Source organism: Manis pentadactyla, chromosome 7 (assembly GCF_030020395.1).
Source record: "Manis pentadactyla isolate mManPen7 chromosome 7, mManPen7.hap1, whole genome shotgun sequence".
In the NCBI taxonomy this organism is placed as follows: Eukaryota; Metazoa; Chordata; class Mammalia; order Pholidota; family Manidae; genus Manis; species Manis pentadactyla.
The window spans coordinates 30807971-30826261 of NC_080025.1; the positions used below are offsets into that span (position 1 = coordinate 30807971).

General features: G+C 48.5%; 1 protein-coding gene across 7 annotated transcripts in view; it reads right to left on the reverse strand.

Annotated features, from left to right (window-relative positions):
• Positions 1–18291, reverse strand: part of IKBKB (inhibitor of nuclear factor kappa B kinase subunit beta) — a 93554-nt gene that overhangs the window by 2836 nt on the left and 72427 nt on the right. For 3 of the 7 annotated variants that reach the window (XM_036877458.2, XM_036877452.2, XM_036877453.2), the window contains 12 exons: positions 12700–12807; positions 11426–11555; positions 10858–11052; positions 10066–10180; positions 8906–9029; positions 8216–8367; positions 8011–8072; positions 6844–6965; positions 5665–5714; positions 5462–5561; positions 5095–5242; positions 1844–1971 (listed from right to left, as the gene is read on the reverse strand). In XM_036877458.2, coding sequence (XP_036733353.2) covers positions 1844–1971; positions 5095–5242; positions 5462–5561; positions 5665–5714; positions 6844–6965; positions 8011–8072; positions 8216–8367; positions 8906–9029; positions 10066–10180; positions 10858–11052; positions 11426–11555; positions 12700–12807 — 1434 coding nt within the window. Of the gene's footprint in view, positions 1–1843; positions 1972–5094; positions 5243–5460; positions 5596–5664; positions 5715–6843; positions 6966–8010; positions 8073–8215; positions 8368–8905; positions 9030–10065; positions 10181–10857; positions 11053–11425; positions 11556–12699; positions 12808–18291 lie in introns of those variants that run through there. The other 4 variants (XM_036877459.2, XM_036877457.2, XM_036877456.2 and 1 more) reach the window with 4 other exon arrangements.

Here is an 18291-nt window from a genome sequence, read left to right on the forward strand (position 1 = left end):
CAGGTTTCTGTGGCTCCTTGAGATCTGCGGAAAAGCAAGTGCTGGGCACTGATTTCACTTCGTCTTCTCTCTGTTCTGTGATAAGCAATGTGCGTGTCCCGTGAAGAATGGGCCACAGAAGAAGGGAGAGTATAATTAAGCTGCCTGTTCTTCTCTAACCTCAGCTCTATGTCACGGACAGACAGAAGACAACCTATGCTCCCAAGACTTTTCTAGAGCCTTGAGGACAGGGGAGCGCATATGCCTCGCCCAGGAAGACGGCGCTCTGGGATTCCTCCCACCTCGCAAATGGGACAATCTGATGAAAGAGACGCAGAGCACGTTTTTGTTCAGCCTCATGGACAGGGCTACTGACTAGGTCAAAGGCTCTGTGCCTGCTCCAGGGAGCAACATAAGAGGCACAGGACCTGGTTACTATTCTCAAAGAGCTCTCAGGAGGCTGGGGAGAGAATTAAGAATCTAGGCCACGTATGATTAAGTACCAAAACAGTAGGCTAAGAACTCCCCAAGGGCAGGAACAAGATTTTTAGAAACAGCTTTACTGAGAGACAATTTACATGCCATGAAGTTAACCCACTTAAAGTGTGCGATTAATAGTTTCAGTGTATTTACAGTTTTGCCATCATCACAACAATCTAGTTTTAGAACATTTCCAAAATCCACAGAGAACTGGCGCCCATCGTCAGTCACTTCCCTTTCTCCTCCCTACCTGACCCAGGCAATCAGTAACCTAGTTTTTATGTCTATAGATTTGCCTATAGGAACCGATTTTAATCGACTCTGGTGTCCACGGCCTGATGCCTAGAATGTGTTGAATAAATGGGTGTGGACTGAACTAGAAAGAAATGGAAAAAAACCCACAGGTGGTCCAAGAAGAGGCAGACCCGTGTGTGTGGTGGGGAGGGAGAAGGGAAGGGAGGTGTCAGGGCTTCAGAGGAGGAGGAAGCAGCGGGACGCAGGTGTGCCCTGCAGATGGAGGACTGCTCCGGGAAGGGCACTGGCACAGCAGTGGCTCCTGAACTTTCCTGAGTGCCAGCATTGGCCAAGGCCGGCAGAGCACCACTGCTGTGCCCATCCCTGAGCATCTGGTTCGGAAGCTGCATTTCCAGCAAGTACCCAGACGGATCAGGCTGAGAACCGCTGGGCTAGTGCAGGGCATTTGTACGGGGACAGCGCATCAGCCACTCTGTGGAGCGTGGCTCTGTGGGGGCTGCAAATGCCCTAAAGGCTCAGGCTTGAGCCTCCAGGAGTGGGAAGCTGTTACTAGTTACTGACCGGGGAATGACTTGACCAAAGCAGTATTTTGTGAAGATGAATCTGGCCAGCGAGGACTCCAGTGCAACATGAGGCAGGCAGGAGGGAGGCAAAAAGCCTTGCCAGGAAGGGCAGACATGTTCTGTCACCACCTCTGTGGCAGCTGTCCAGCGGCAAGAGGGGGAAGGGGCCGGCAAATAGGAGTCAATGGGGAACACGGTGGCCTGGGACCTCAAAGTGGTGTCGGGTGAGGGGTAGGAGACACATGACTCTGGTGTGATGGAAACTGGTTTTGAAGAACTCATAACGATAGAGGGACCATGTGGCTGACTAGCACTTCCAGTATTTTCATTGAGCAATTAGTAACCCAATCCTCAGACGGGGAAACTCTGAGGTGGCAAGTTGCAAGGGACTATGAGAGCCAGTTATTCCATTTGTCCCCACAGGGCACATACAATGAACACAAAGAAAAAGGTACACACAGTTGCCAGCCGGATGCAATGGTCTATCCATGATACATGTGCCTTCCGTCCCAATGACGGCCTGTTGTGCCCTTGAGTATCACTCTTGGCACTTGACAGTGACTTACCTTTTCTTGATGGACTCGGGTAAGCTGTTGGGGGCAGCGGAGGGCTGGGACATCAGCTGAGCAGGGTGGCTGAGACGAGCAGCGCTCATGCTGTCTGGGCTTCCGCTGACAGGCCCCCGGACTTTGCTCTGAAGGACAAAACCAAAGGAAAGTCAACAAAAGTTTGGAGCAAAGTGGGGCATCAGACTCTGCATTCACACCATGTTATTTTATCATGAGGCAATTGGCCACGAGGCATGAGCTCTTCCTAGAGAATGTCAGGTACCACCTCTACCCATGACTAGGGCTGGGGGTCTGCACTTAGGCTTAGAAAATGTTTCTGTATCTATAGATGTACTCTTTTGATAAAAGATTCTAAGTACGGGGAGATCTGGGTGCCTGTATTTGAAGGCTCTGCTTCATTAGTTTGATTGTGTAATGAAGTCTTACAGGGAAATTAAAGGGGAGATATTTTTACTCTTTTCCAAGTACAAAACTGAAAGACACACAGAAAGGTTCTAAGTGACTTTCTGTGCATTGCACCGTCTGAGACAGTGGGGAAGAGAACTAAGGTGTGCTGACTCCCGCACTGCTGCAGCCACTCCCCCTCAGTCAACATGTCAAATCACTGGTTCCGGCTACAGGTACATGCACCTCCTCACACCTGCAGGACCCACTGCCAACCTCCTCAGCACCTCACGCCCCTCCTCTGGGAGTCTCCAGCCAGTGCAGGTCTTCAACCTCTCAGCTCTCCAGCCTGGCTCCACATCCTCCCTTCCCACTGAACATCAAGGTCCAGCTTCAACCAGCCCTTCCAGCACCGGATTTTGCCCCATTTTCCATCCTTCTGCTGTCTTCCCTGCTGGCCATCCCATGGAAAGCAGCCACCCGCCCCCTCATGCTTGTGTTGCTTGGCTCCCAACCCTTCTGCCATCCCGTCCGGTCCACTGGGGTGACTCAACCCCGCACTGCCACGGTCTCAAACCCGTTCTCCAGCTGCCATCAGAGTCATTTCTCTAAGACCCAAATGTGACCATACTGTTCCCAGACTTAATGTCCTTCAAGATGAGGAAAAAACAAGTCCTACAATGTTTTCTCTATGTCTTCAAAGTCAAGTGCCACCTGCATTAGCTAGCCCTTGCCTACCTTTCCGATTTCATCCCCACTGACGCCACTGGCCCTGCACCACACATCTGCTTACAGCACCCGGAATGTAACCGAGTGACTAAGCGGCCACTCCGCCTCCACACTCTGTCTCCTGTGCTGCCTTAGTCTCCGGGCCAAAAGGGTGAAACAAAAGAAGAGCTTCTGCTCAGCCCTGCAGCCCTGCACACAGGCTTGTCGATCATCAACACAAACTGTGCTCACAGCTTGAGGTTTCTGTAAATAGCCCCTTACCTAAAGTGCACTTCCTCCAGGAGATAGGAAAATAGGTATGAAAATAACGATTGCCCTGTCAAAGGGTTTTAGGAACATCGTGGCCAGGCCTGGGTCAGCAAGAGTCACCTGACCAAGGACACGGAGTTCCCCAGCTCTCCTCCCTACCTCCTCCTTTCCCTGTGGGGACCCTCACCTCTAAGACGGAAGCCGGCATGCCTCCTCTGCATCCACGCGGCCGCTCACTCTGACTATGGCTGCTGCTCAGCTTCCTGCTCTGAGCTGCTCTCATGCTCTGCCCTGTCTGTGCCCCTCCCCAGGCCACACACCGTGCTCTCTTCCTCCTGCACCTCCAGTTCTCATCACACAGCTGGGCGTATTGTCAGTGCTCAATAAGCTCTGAATGAATGCAGATGGCAGATCAGACCAATCCTTGTGAATAACTCAACTTCCCTCCTCTCCTCCTCACATCTTCTCTGTCTTGTCATCTCTCTTTTCCTCCTTCCTTACAGGAGGAAGTCACTCACCCTTCCCAAGGCCAACCCTGCCTGTCTGCCCCCGGTGCCGACCCCTCCACTGTTCTCAGGACTTGGAGACCCAAGTGTCTCCTATCTCTCTGATACTGCAAATCTCCAGGTACATTGTGTGGGTAAAACTGTACTATTTCCAGAATATCTCGCCTAGCTTTAGTACACCTGCATATAATAGGCGTTTAGAGGTGGAGTATGGCTTTAATGCATTTGCATCATTCCTCAGGCGTGGAGAGAAGTTCATCTCCATTTCAATGGGTAATACCTGGGTGAGGAGGGCCAGTTTTGCTGCTGCTAAAGCAGGAAAGAGAGAAACGGCCCCAGACTGCAGTTTGTAAGCAATAAACGGATTTTAAACTTTATTTCTCCCTTTGACTGACTTCAGATTATAGAGGTATTTTGCCCTGGGATTTCCTCTCCCTGGACTTACACACTGTCTCCTGCTTGGCTTATAAATATGCTCCAGTGTGATCTCAAAAAAACACCACCTTTGTACCCTGCCTCTGCGTTCGGCAACTGCCTTCCCATTCTCTTTGCTCTCGAAGGCTGTCAACGACCAGCTGCTCTTCCCATCCTCCCACCTCCACACTGGAGGTCACTCCCACCAGCTCTGACTCTTTCTACGGCTTTACTGGGCTCTTCTTTCTCTGTCCTGGGCTCTCTTTGTGTTATGTTTACTTGCTAAGCAGCTTTCAGTGGAATCACAACGACACTGAGATGGGGACACAGAGGGCGTCGGTGACAATAGTAAATAAGCAGCACAGACCCAGACACAGGTCCACCAGGTCACACTGACATGCCCTGTGGTGCCTGCTGCATGGAGGCTCCCTAAAAGAGCCCTTTGTGTCCTAACTCCAGGACCCTGGGAATGTGATTGATTTGGTAAAAGGGTCTTTGCAGTAGTTAAGGATCCCAAGAGGAGATCACCCTGGACTCCTCAGGTGGGGCCTAAGTCTAATGACCAGGTACTAAGGAGAGACACCCAGAAGACACACTCGGAGGTGGTCGTGTGAAGGCAGGCAGAGGCTGGAGTGATGCAGCTACCCGCTGAGGAACGCCGGGAGGCACTAGAAGCTGGAAGAGGCAGGAAGGACTCTCCCCCTGAGCCTCAGAAGCAGTCCAGCCCTGCCGACACCTGGATTTTGGACTTCTGGCCCCCAGAACTGTAAGTAACTAACTGTGTGGTGACTTATTAGTGGCCACAGGGAACACGTACACGCCTAAATCAAACCAACTCCGCCCTGCCCTGCTCACTGTAAGTCCCAGAAACAAGAAATGGAAATTGAGCCTCTTCCTGTTCCCCTGCAGGGGGCTGACAGCAGCACAGGGGGGAGGGCCTGGGGCCTGGCCTGGGGGCTCACTCACACAAGCAATCTTCAAAAGATTCCAGAGCTCCTTCTGCCGCTTCTCCTGAAGCCGAACCACAGTCTTCTCATCCTCATTCATTAAACTCACCACCTCTTCCACTTTGGGCAACAATTCCAGAGCTTTCTGCTTGCAAACCACAGTTTTACTGTAAAGAATAAACATGACAAACTCCAGTGGCCTTTCAGCTGGACAAAGTGACAGAACATAACCCCAGGTGCTTATGAATCCAATCAGCTGCTGCAGATGACATTTCTCCAGGTGGTTAAGCAGATCGGGGCCCAGTGAGGAACCGACCTCCCGTACTGGCTCGCTGGCTCTCCACATTCCACCCTCAGGAGGGGAAGCCTGTGATCAGGGCTGGTACCTGAGCTGCGTGTAAATCACTCGCACTTTCTTCTCAAAGCCTTGGATTGCCTGGAGCAGCAGCCGTACCATTTCCTGACTGTCCCCATCAATTCGCTGGTCTGCAGAGAGGAAGGAGGCGCACAGTCCCTCAGGCTGGCAGGCAGTGACAACACCCCACACCCAAGATGACAAGGGACCAAGGTAGCATGATGCTCCCCTTACCTCTTGGTTTCTCCCTTAGTCGCCTATAAAGCTCCCTCGATTGTTCTTCTCTGAAATAGAGAAAGAAGCTGTCTAGATTTGAGGTCAAATAAGCACATTTGAAGCTCTGGTTAACTAATTCCTGCCAGCAGAATTATTGATTTCTAGAAGCAAGATGGGCAATATGTCTTGATTGGGGAAAACGATTATTCCTGGAGATAGAATAGGTGACTTCTATAACAAGGGGTTGATCATCCTCATTATCAAAACTCAAACATCTTTAAGGTTTAATGAGAGAACCTTGGAAAGGAGTCTCTGCTCGGTGCCTCAGAACCCCCCATCTGTGGGCTTCTGCGAGTGACTGCAGACGCCATTCCTGGACCTAAGCCCACAGAACAGGGCCCGCCTTGGAAACTCAAGCCCGAGGGCAGATGAATTCCTATCCTCTTTTTCCCTCTAACACTGCAAAACTGGCTGACATTTTCAGAGGTGAGTTTCACTTGAAAATTAGAGGAGAATAAGGGGTTAAATAATTAGAGAAAATACGGAATATAAATAATCAGATTTCTGATCCCTGGGCTTCTTGTCCTGAGGATCCTCGTAAAGCATCAGAGGACTCCGCTGAGCCCTAAGAGGCTGAGGAAGCGCACCTGCCGCCCCAGCCCATCTGTCCCCGGGGGCTCTGTGCCATTTCCTTCAGGTAGGACTGCTCTGCCTGGGCGCCTCACTCCTCCCGGAGCCGAGTCAACACCTCGTAAAGACTCACTCAAATGCAGTCCCCAAGTCCACACTTCTAAGATTTGCCAGGCTCCTCCTCTGTTCGACCTTCTGCTGTGGGAGCCACGCCTGGGTCAGGGTGGGCTCAACGGGTGGTGGCGGCCACGTGCTCTACAGCCTTTGACTTCTACGAGCCACCTCACCATGCATCATCCGAATAGACCCTCATGAGTGTGAGGTCAGTTTTCCTCACCACTTAATACACATGGACTAAGGCTCAGAGTGAAGGGGATTTGCCCTTGCGTGACTCGGGAGCACAATGAGGTGACCCACCAGGTGGGGCATGCTCGATGGGGGATGGCCTCACAGAGCTCCCCTAATAGCCATGCTTGATCTCCTGGGTGTCCCGGCCCACAGGAGACTCTGGCTGGGGCGTCTGCGGGGGTGGGGGCGGCGCCTGCTCTGCGCCCCATGGACACTCACAGGTCGTCCAGCGTGCCTCCCTGCTTCCGGCCCATGGGGCTCCTCTGCAGGTCCACGATGTCGGTCTGCAGGGCCATCATCCGTTCCACCAGGTGTTTCACGTCATTCTCCTGGTGAAAAAGCTGTGCTAATATCAACTGACATAATGACAGCATTCTGAGATGCAAGGGCTTCAGGGAAAGCCCTCCAAACTCACTCCCTGGCTAGGAGGAGTGTGGACTCTGGCGTCAGTGGGACCTGGTTAAGACCTCGGATCTGTGCCCCTGGGACAACTCACCTAACCCCTTAGCTGCTGTTTCCTCCACCATGAAATGAAGCATGGGTGGGGGACAGATATGATGCCATATGTAAAGTAGCTGGCAAGGTGCCTGGCATACAGAACATGCCCGATGCACACTCTTGTCTTTTCTCGTAATTGGTCCATCCCAATGCCACCCCATGCAGGGCAGCCTGGACGCCTTTACTGCACAGGTTAGGAGTGCCCAGATGGGGCACAGCTCTCCCCATTGCTATGGTTACATCAAGTATTATCTACATCATATCCACCTTTAGGCACATATATTGGCCATTGATTTATAGAAACAGAGAGGTGAAGGTCCTTGCCCAAGTTCACAGCAGGAAATGGTAAAAAGGTCCAGAAAGAGGCCTCAGAGCCCCAGGCCTCCAATCTGTGGGTTCACAAAGTCACACTTACTTCCTTTGCCTTGTAATCAACATTTTCCAGTGGCATCTGATTACACTGTCCTAAGACTTTCCGCTTAGTCCTTTTGTTTGGATTTAGTATCCCAACAGAATCTGGGGCCCCGTGGCCCTTCATCCCAGGCCCTTTCTAACAGGAAGGGGTCTAGGTTTCCCCTGCTCCTTTCACTTCACATTTTGCTCCTTATTCAAATCTGGACCAGCTCTGTGCATCTGTGCAGCTCCTAGATCTGCCACAGTGCCCCCCTCCCCCCCCCCCACTGGCTGCTCCCCCAGCCTCTTCCCAGCAGGTCCTAGTTAGGGTCCAAGAGCATGGCCAGTAGTGCACTGGGCATGTTATATATGCCGGAACTTGGTTTCTGACATGGAAGACTGAACCTAGCATTTAAGGAGAAAGTGGGAATAGCAGTAAGAAGCCTTACCCCCCCCAAGCCCCGTAAGGATATGAATCTAAAATGAGTCTCCTACCCGCCCGCAGAGCTCCACAGCCTGTTCCATGTCCCTCCAGGCAAGCAGCAGTTTGTCTGATGCTGGGGGGAAAAAAATGAAAAAGGAACATACCACAAGGGCAAAAGAGAAACAAGCAACTCAATCATAAGAGAAGAAAAAAAACCTCAGGAAGAGAAAACAAGAAAGGGCCAGTCCCTCCCAACTCGGCCCAGGGGACACTCACTGATCCCAAACTCCGTCTGCTCACTGTACTTCTCCAGGTCAATCTGGATGCTGGTTTTAAAGAAGTCCAACTTGGCCTTGAGCTGCTGAGACATGGAAGCCATGGAGTTCTTCATCTTGGACAGGCAGCTGTTATTCCGGAGCAGATTCATCCTGGAAGGACCACAAGAAACAGGACCGTGGGGTGGTCTGGATCCAAATGCCATTTCCCGTACAATGACCAAACCACCTCACGTGCCAAGGCAGGTCCCTGCTCTGGTTACCACCTTATAATGCAAGCAGCCACATACAACCGCAAAGAGCATTTCCTAGTCTTCAGCAGGCCTGAGGCTCTGCACCAAAACTGGAAGGAGGCCAAGCACTACACAGACGGCCAATAAACCACACCAGTCCCCATCTGGGGAAAGAGTCAGTCATCCCCAGCACGACCACCAGGGAGTTTTCCTGATCCAAACTGCAGTGAGCTGCTCTAGGTCCCAGACGCTAGAACGCTCTATTTATGCTCCTGCTGCAAGGGCTGACCTCACTCGGCCCTCAATCCAGCCCAGACGACCACCTCCCACCCACCCAAACCAGTGTCTCCCTCTGGTCTCTCCCAACAGCCGCTTCTGGGCCCCTGCCTCCGCCCCCACATGGCAAAAGCCACTGAGCAATTTGAAACACGTAAAGCCCCAACTGCCCGGCACAATACATGGCAGCTCGTTGTCCCTGCTGCAGCCGGTTGCAGTCCTCCTTCAGTGCTTGGATGCTGTGCCAGACCTGGCCCCACACCTTCCTCAGCTGGAAGAAGGACAGGTTTCTCTTGGGCTCTTGGACTGCAACAGAGACACATGCAGCCGTGATTAGCCGTGTCCTGACTGTGACATCTGGCCTGTCCACGTTTTTAAAAGCTATATAACCACTGTGCAAGTACATGAGGTTTGGGGAACTATACCTGCTTACTCCCTCTTACAGTTTTGTGCCCTGTTACAGTACAAGCATGTGGATACCTGGGGATCTGACTCCAAGAAACACTTTGTGAGCCACTTATAGGTTCAGAGATACTGACATGTACCAAAGTCTCATCTATTTTCAGTAGAAACTCTTATATTCGCAACATTTAAGGTCACCTGAAGTTTTCTAAAAATGCAGCTTCGGCCAGCAGCACTGAAAGATGATTAGACAAGCAGTAGGTCTGGAGACCTCTAAGACTCTGGACCCTTGGTTTGCTCAGTCTGTGTATATGTGTGTGTGAGAAAAGGAGTGGGGATGCATTAAAATGTCCGCTAACAGCTATGTACCCACAAGGGGAAAATCTCCACAATATATTGTTAAGTGTAACAGGTAGGTACAGAACAGAACACACTGAATGATACCATTTGTTTGGGGGGAAAAGTAGGAAAAGAGTTTACATCTATGAATAATTTATAAAAGTACAGAATATTCCTGGGAAGGTCTACCCAAGATTTTGAGAGCAGTGAACAGTTCCCCTGGAAGAGGCTGGGGAGTAAGGGAGAGAGGGTAGCCTATCTTTTACAGTACATTCTTTTGTACCTCTCAATTTTTTTTTGTTTCATAACATGTATTATTAAAATATAAACAAAACTTCAAAAAAATGGCCATGTGATTCAAGTTCAGTGGCTTGTGGGCAGTAGGCTCTGTCCTCTGTCTAAAGCTCTCTCTCTGAGGTTGCGATGAACTGAAGACTCTCCTCTTTGGCTGAGCTACTACCTGTATGTTTAGGTAAAGGTCGCCCCAAGGCTGGGCAAGAGTATCTCCTTGGTGTGGGCCCCTCCCCGGGCCTCCATCTCTCCCTCCTGCCTTGTCCCAAGCATTGTAAGTGATTAAAAAACAAAACAGTGATGTTCTTACGGATACAGCTGACACTTTCAGGTTGGGGCCGTGGGGAGATCTGAGTCTCATACATGATTTTACTGTTGTCAAAGAGAAAAATGAGGTCCATGTCCAGTGGGTGGCCTTCGTTCAGCTGCAAAGCAACAAGAACAAAATTAGATCATGTGGATCCCACCCTACCTTTGGCCAAGTCATAATGAGGAAACTTCAGAGCATGTCCCACTGCTCACCACCAGCAGCACCTTCGGCCAGCAAGTCCTCCGCCCCATGAAGCCTCTCTGAATTAACTCTGGCCTGTTTCCTCTTCCCATTCCTTTTACACTTACCCACACATACAGCCTATTTACAACTTGTACATTCTATTTTATTCTCTAATTGTCTTAACTGTGCAATTGAGGTGCTTGCTACCTCCTCCTTCCTGTCCAACGACCATGTCTCCTATGTTAACCTTATCGGGCCTCCCGGGGCAGGGACCAGTGTTGCCATGCTGCGGCTGTCAGCACAGCTGCTGTACAGAAGAGCCACGTCATAAACAGTTTTGGCTGGCGTGGAAGAAGGAAGCGTTGTTTTGGAGACAAAGGCAAAAGAAAGGCACTCTACATGGTCTAGAAGTCACAAGTCAAGCATGGGGTGATTAATGTCTCTTATCAGGCCACACAGGGGCTCTCACATTCCAACTAAGGACACAGGCAGATACCTGCACAGGGTGATTAACAGACTGACAAAGACGAGTGGAAATCTGGGTTCATGAGCAGTCTGCTTGGGGGCAGGGGCAGGGAGCGGGCATTCTGCAAGAAGCCAGGGGCTCACCTTGCTGTCTGAAATACACTGTGTGGCCGGCCTGTCGGGGATCAACGCCAGACCTGCTTCTTGCAGCAGCTCCTGGTCCTCCTCGGGGATGCCTGTGTCATGCTGGATTCTGGCCTTCAGGCTCTGCAGACTCTCATCCTCTGTCACTGGGTATGTGTGAATGATGCCTGTGACCATATTCAGGATATGAACCAGCTGCAACACAACCCAGATGTTACTGGAAAAACCCATCTTTCAGAGATGCCTATTTCCCTGGAATCCTGCTACTCCCACCATTTCCCAGCCCCACCAAGCAAGGGCCTAGCTGGGGGAAGGGAGTCCAAGAGCCATGGTTCATATATTCTAGTCTTCAATATTCCTGTTTGTCCACAGCAATGACCTTATGAGTAATGTCAGCACTGGGGTCCTGCCCTCCTACTTGTGGACCAGACACTCTCATGGGGGCCTAACTTTCCCCATTGGTCAGGTGGCCCAGGACCTGCTTTTCAATGAGCAAGTGTTTCTCCTAAGAACTGCCGTGTCCCATCACCTGGCCTGTGGCTCAAGGCTAACCCGGCTCCACACTCACCTTCAAGTTTAGGATGTCGTCCAGGGCCTTGAAGCAGCCATTGGGCCCGTACACTGGGTCGGTGCCCCTCTGCCGGGGCTGCCACATCAGCATGAGCTGCAGCCACTTCTCCAGCCGCTGGGCCAGGACGCTGAGAAGACGAGGAGCAGAGCACAGTGGGGGGACACCCCAGCGCCATATGTGAGGAGCGCACACCTCCACGCACTCCATTATACACACAGCCAACAGAGGATGACTGAAGTGAATTGTCTGAGAGTAGAAGTGAACATTTCCAACCAAATTAATTGGGTACCCATCACTCTCTGGATCTGCTGAAACTCCTCTCAACCTGGGGACTTCTCACTAATGGGCCAGACAAACTCCAGCTGGCTGGAGGTGACAGCCTGTGAAGCCCTGCGAAGCCCTTCAGGGCATGCCTTACCTCCAGGTGGTTCCCAAGTGTCAGGGTTATTCTGTTCATCAGCCCCTTCAAAAGCACTTGGTGGGTTCCACAACGAAGTTCACCCCCGGCCCCAGCAAGGAGCCCCCCAGAGCCTCCTGAAGGTGCTTGCAGCTGGCCTCTCTCCATCCTCCTACCTAAGCCCCTCACTGAGAGCAACATCTACTCACCAAAATGTGCCTTGCTTTCCCCAGTCTTTCCCCTTTGAACTTGTTCATCTCTCCATGTCCTCCACCTCTTTCTAGATCCTTCTAGAAAGTTCCAGTTAGCTCATCAAGTCTTTCCATGTAAGTCCACACAACACCTCTCTCCCTGTCCTCTGAATACTCATGGTAATTATCCATGCCACTCAATGGTGTATGACAGCCTTGAAGCTCTCCCGTGTACTATTACCCAATTCTGCTATTATTAATAAACTGTTCATATTCTGGCTCTCAGACTAGATGTAATACTGGTCAAATTACAAAGACTTGCCAGTTATGACACAGTATTAGGCTATGTAAGGAGTGTAGTGAGAAATAAAGTGTAATTCCTACCTTGCAGAGGCTTACATGACTAGGATACAAACTCTAGGCACAACCAAATGTAATACAAGGTAGGAGCTTCTGAGGGTAATAAGTGGCACAGACACACTGTCATATGACTCAGAGATGATTTCTAGAAGGGGTGAAGGGTGGGAATCCTTCTCAGTTTAAGGTTGAGATGGATTATGGAAAGTTCGTGGTCACTGGATGTCATCCTGATAACCTATTTAAGAACTCTCAGATATCACTTCTGACATCCAGTTCCAAAAAAGGAGGAAAAACATGCAGAGGAGAAATGTCGCTGTGCCTACCTGTTCAGGTTATTGGGGTAGGGTAAAGAGCTGGAGAACTTCACCGCTCCGTTCAAGTCTTCACTGACGACGATGTCCACCTCACTCTTCTGCCGGACTTTGGAATGCCTGCAACCATAGGATCTGGTTGACTACAGCCCATCCTGTGTGTGGTGGTCAAGAGCCACTTACGTTTGTAACATACTGCTTTGCAACTATATAGGCTCAGGGGTCATGGTTTAATCTTTTGGGACAACAGTGCATGTGTATCCTACCGGCATGGCTTCTCTGAGAGTTTAAGAAGAGTCAGTTCAGCTGACGGAGTAGAGTCATTAACCATCCTGTCCCCAGAGAGCTACAGACAGACAGCACTGCTGACTCCTTAGCTCATCCTCAGCTTGTCCTTATCATTTCCTTTACTTTGCATTTTCTCTAATGCAAGTTCATGTTTTGATGGAGTGTAAAATTAGGGTTTCCAAGCCAGCATTACTGCATGCGTATCACATTTACAGGAACTATGTACAAAATATGCACACAGGCATGCATTTCCCTCTGAATGGATGTGGCCAAATACCATTTTTCATGATGAATGAACTTTTTCCAATTACATTTTCCAATTCAGGGAACTTATTGATGCATTGCAAATAGTATTTGAAGGAAAAAAAAATCTTAAACTGAACTGGTTTCAAATCTTCTCAATTACAAAGGTAGTAACTTAAATTTGAGTAATGCTTCATAAATAATCAAGTACTTTGACCCTGAACACGAGCTTCTTGGACATGATAACCCCAAGTGGCAGGGACTGTGGTCAGCCCCCCATTCAAAGGGAAGGAAATGATGATCAGATAATTTACCAAAGGTGACAGTCAGGGACTCAAGTCTGAACTATAGTGTTCTTTGGACTCTGTCTGAATGTCTAATCTTGCCTTTCCAAAAACACCTCCGAAATTCAAATGAAAAAATGCTCGTTAGCCCTGAGCACTTCCCATTGGCAAGGGGTGAACTGGCCCATCCAGAGCACACAGGAATCCAGGGTGAGCTGGTATATGGCCAAGAGGTTTACAGCTCTTGCTGAAATTGATTGTGTTAAGTCAAGTGTGCCAAGACTTGGATATTACAGACATGTGGGTGATCCTCTAATAGAAAACAGTCTGTCATGGGAATTTATAAAAACAAAGGGACATAGTAAATGAAATGCTATTGCTTAGGTCCTAAAATGTATTTCAAAGTAGCTTTATAATAGAATTAGAAGGTTTAAATTGCATTTGTAGAGGGATCATGGCAAGATGGCGGCATAAGTAGTTCAGAGGAAATCTCCTCCCCAAAACATATATATTTATGAAAATACAATAAATACAACTATTCCTAAAATAGACACCAGTGGATGTAGTACAACAGCCAGGATACATCTACATCTGTGAGAACTCAACATCACACGAAGGGAATAAGATACAAGCCGCGGCCAGGGGGGACCCAAACGCTCCCCCACCCCAGAACCCGGCGGGAAGAAAGGAGTCGGAATGGGGAGGGAGTGAAAGCCCAGGACTGCAAAACAACCAGCTCTAGAAATCCGCACCCGGAGTGCAGACACAAGGTGCATGGGGTGCTGGATATTAGAGAAACGGAAAAGCAAAACCTGTGGGCAGGTCCGCGCAACTGGTGCCTCTCAGACAAAAGAAAAGCGAGTGCTTTCTGCAAGTCTTAAAGAGACAGGGACCCCAAAGCTGGGCGAAGTCGTCCCGGCACACTTAGCCAGCAGCTGGTAATCCCAGGAAACCTTAGGCGCCCTAAACCCTGGGGAGGCAGCGCAGCTCTGAAGACCCTCATGACACTAAGCAGCCTGCCAGTCATTCTTCCAATTGGCGCGGACCCTGACACACAGGCCCAGTAGTGGGAGAGTGGCAGCGCGTGCCGGGGGCGGTGGCGCCAGAAGGGACCAGGAGCGGATTGTGTGCGCCAATGGTGCCAGAGGTGACCAGGAGAGGCTTGTGCGAGCCCGCAGCATTGGCGACCAAACAGCCCAGGTGCAGCTCGCGTGCACTGGCAGCAGTGGAGCCAGAGGAGTCCAGGAGAGGTCCGCGCTGGAGAGCCCCGTGTGCACCTGCAGCGGAGCCAGAGGGAGCAGGCGCACTCCCAGCAGCCGACCGGAATCCCAGCCCAACGCACAGCCACCTGGGCCAGACCCAAAGGTCGCTGCTGGCACACAGCTGCCCGGCAGGGGTGCTGCTAGTATGGAGGAGCGCACCTAGCGAGCCTGCCACTCCCTGCAGGGCTCCGCGCTGCTCTGACGGAGACCCCGCTCACAGTAGATTAGGGGATTAACCCGGTGGCTGCTCCAAGAGTGCGGGTAACTGACACAGGCAGCAGAGAAGGGCAAGGCATCCAGCAAGCAGGAAAGGACTTTCTTCTCCCAGCTGACATACCTGCAACCTGCCTACAGCCAACGCTATCACCATGAAAAGGCAAAAAAATTTAGTCCAGTCCAAGATAGTTCAGACAACACCTGAGAGAGGATCTGCAGAGATAGACCTAACCAGTCTTCCTGAAAAATAATTCAAAATAAAAATCATAAACATGCTGACAGAGCTGCAGAGAAATATGCAAGAGCTAAGGAATGAAGTCTAGAGGGAGATTACAGATGTCCGGAGGGAGATCACAGCAATGAAACAATCTCTGGAAGGATTTATAAGCAGAATGGATAAGATGCAAGAGGCCATTGATGGAATAGAAACCAGAGAACAGGAACGCACAGAAGCTGACGCAGAGAGAGATAAAAGGATCACCAGGAATGAAACAATATTGAGAGAACTGTGTGACCAATCCAAAAGGAACAATATCCACATTATAGAGGTACCAGAAGAAGAAGAGAGAGAAAAAGGGATTGAAAGTGTCGTTGAAGAAATAATTGCTGAGAACTTCCCCAAACTGGGGGAGGAAATAGTTGCTCAGACTATGGAAGCACACAGAACTCCCAACAGAAGAGACCCAAAGAGGACAACACCAAGACACATAATAATTAAAATGGCACAGCTCAAGGACAAGGACAGAGTATTAAAGGCAGCCAGAGAGAGAAAAAAGGTCACCTACAAAGGAAAACCCATCAGGCTATCATCAGACTTCTCAACAGAAACCTTACAGGCCAGAAGAGAATGGCATTATATATTTTATACAATGAAACAGAAGGGCCTTGAACCAAGGATACTGTATCCAGCACGATTATCAATTAAATATGAAGGAGGGGTTAAACAATTCCCAGACAAGCAAAAATTGAGGGAATTTGTCTCCAACCAACCACCTCTACAAGGTTATCTTAGAGGGACTGCTCTAGATGGGAGCACTTCTAAAAAGAGCACAGAACAAAACACCCAACATATGAAGAATGGATGAGGAGGAATAAGAAGGGAGAGAAATAATCATCAGACTGCGTTTATAATAGCTCAATAAGAGAATTAAGTTAGACAGTAAGGTAGTAAACAAGCTAACCTTGAACCTTTGGTAACCACGAATCTAAAGCCTGCAATGGCAATAAGTACATATCTTTCAATAATCACCGTAAATGTAAATGGACTGAATGCACCAATCAAAAGGCACAGAGTAATAGAATGGATAAAAAAGCAAGACCCATCTATATGCTGCTTACAAGAGACTCACCTCAAACCCAAAGACATGTACAGATTAAAAGTGAAGGGGTGGAAAAAGATATTTCATGCAAACAACAGAGAAAAAAGCAGGTGTTGCAATACTACTATCAGACAAAAGACTTCAAAATACAGTAACAAGAGATAAAGAAGGACACTACATAATGATAAAGGGCTCAGTCCAACAAGAGGATATAACCATTATAAACATATATGCACCCAATACAGGAGCACCAATATATGTGAAACAAATACTAACAGAATTAAAGGAGGAAACAGAATGCAATGCATTCATTTTGGGAGACTTTAACACACCACTTACTCCAAAGGACAGATCCGTCAGACAGAAAATAAGTAAGGACACAGAGGCACTGAACAACACACTAGAACAGATGGACCTAACAGACATCTATAGAACTCTACATCCAAAAGCAACAGGATACACATTTTTCTCAAGTGTACATGGAACAATTCTCCAGAATAGACCACATACTAGGCCACAAAAAAAGCCTCAGTAAATTCAAAAAGATTGAAATCCTACCAAACAATTTTTCAGACCACAAAGGTATAAAACTGGAAATAAATTGTACAAAGAAAACAAAAAGGCTCACAAACACATGGAGGCTTAACAACATGCTCCTAAATAATCAATGGATCAATGACCAAATCAAAATGGAGATCCAGCAATATATGGAAACAAATGACAACAACAACACAAAGCCCCAACTTCTGTGGGATGCAGCAAAAGCAGTCTTAAGAGGAAAGTATATAGCAATCCAGGCATATTGAAAGAAGGAAGAATAATCCCAAATGAATAGTCTAATGTCACAATTATCGAAATTGGAAAAAGAAGAACAAATGAGGCCTCAGGTCAACAGAAGGAGGGACATAATAAAGATCAGAGAAGAAATAAATAAAATTGAGAAGAATAAAACAATAGCAAAAATCAATGAAACCAAGAGCTGGTTCTTCGAGAAAATAAACAAAATAGATAAGCCTCTAGCCAGACTTATTAAGAGAAAAAGAGAGTCAACACACATCAACAGAATCAGAAATGAGAAAGGAAAAATCACGATGGACCCCACAGAAATACAAAGAATTATTAGAGAATACTATGAAAACCTATATGCGAACAAGCTGAAAAACCCAGGAGAAATGGACAACTTCCTAGAAAAATACAACCTTCCAAGACTGACCCAGAAAGAAACAGAAAATCTAAACAGACCAATTACCAGCAATGAAATTGAATCAGTAATCAAAAAACTACCCAAGAACAAAACCCCCGGGCCAGATGGATTTACCTCGGAATTTTATCAGACATACAGGGAAGACATAATACCCATTCTCCTTAAAGTTTTCCAAAAAATAGAGGAGGAGGGGATACTCCCAAACTCATTCTATGAAGCTACCATCACCCTAATACCAAAACCAGGCAAAGACCCCACCAAAAAAGAAAACTACAGACCAATATCCCTGATGAACGTAGATGCAAAAATACTCAAGAAAATATTAGCAAACCGAATTCAAAAATACATCAAGAGGATCATACACCCTGATCAAGTGGGATTCATCCCAGGGATGCAAGGATGGTAAAACATTCAAAAGTCCATCAACATCATCCACCACATCAACAAAAAGAAAGACAAAAACCACATGATCATCTCCATAGATGCTGAAAAAGCATTTGACAAAGTTCAACATCCATTCATGATAAAAACTCTCAGCAAAATGGGAATAGAGGGCAAGTACCTCAACATAATAAAGGCCATATATGATAAACCCACAGCTAACATCATACTGAACAGCGAGAGGCTGAAAGCTTTTCCTCTGAGATAGGGAACAAGACAGGGATGCCCACTCTCCCCACTGTTATTCAACATAGTACTGGAGGTCCTAGCCATGGCAATTAGACAAAACAAAGAAGTACAAGGAATCCAGATTGGTAAAGAAGAAGTCAAACTGTCACTATTTGCAG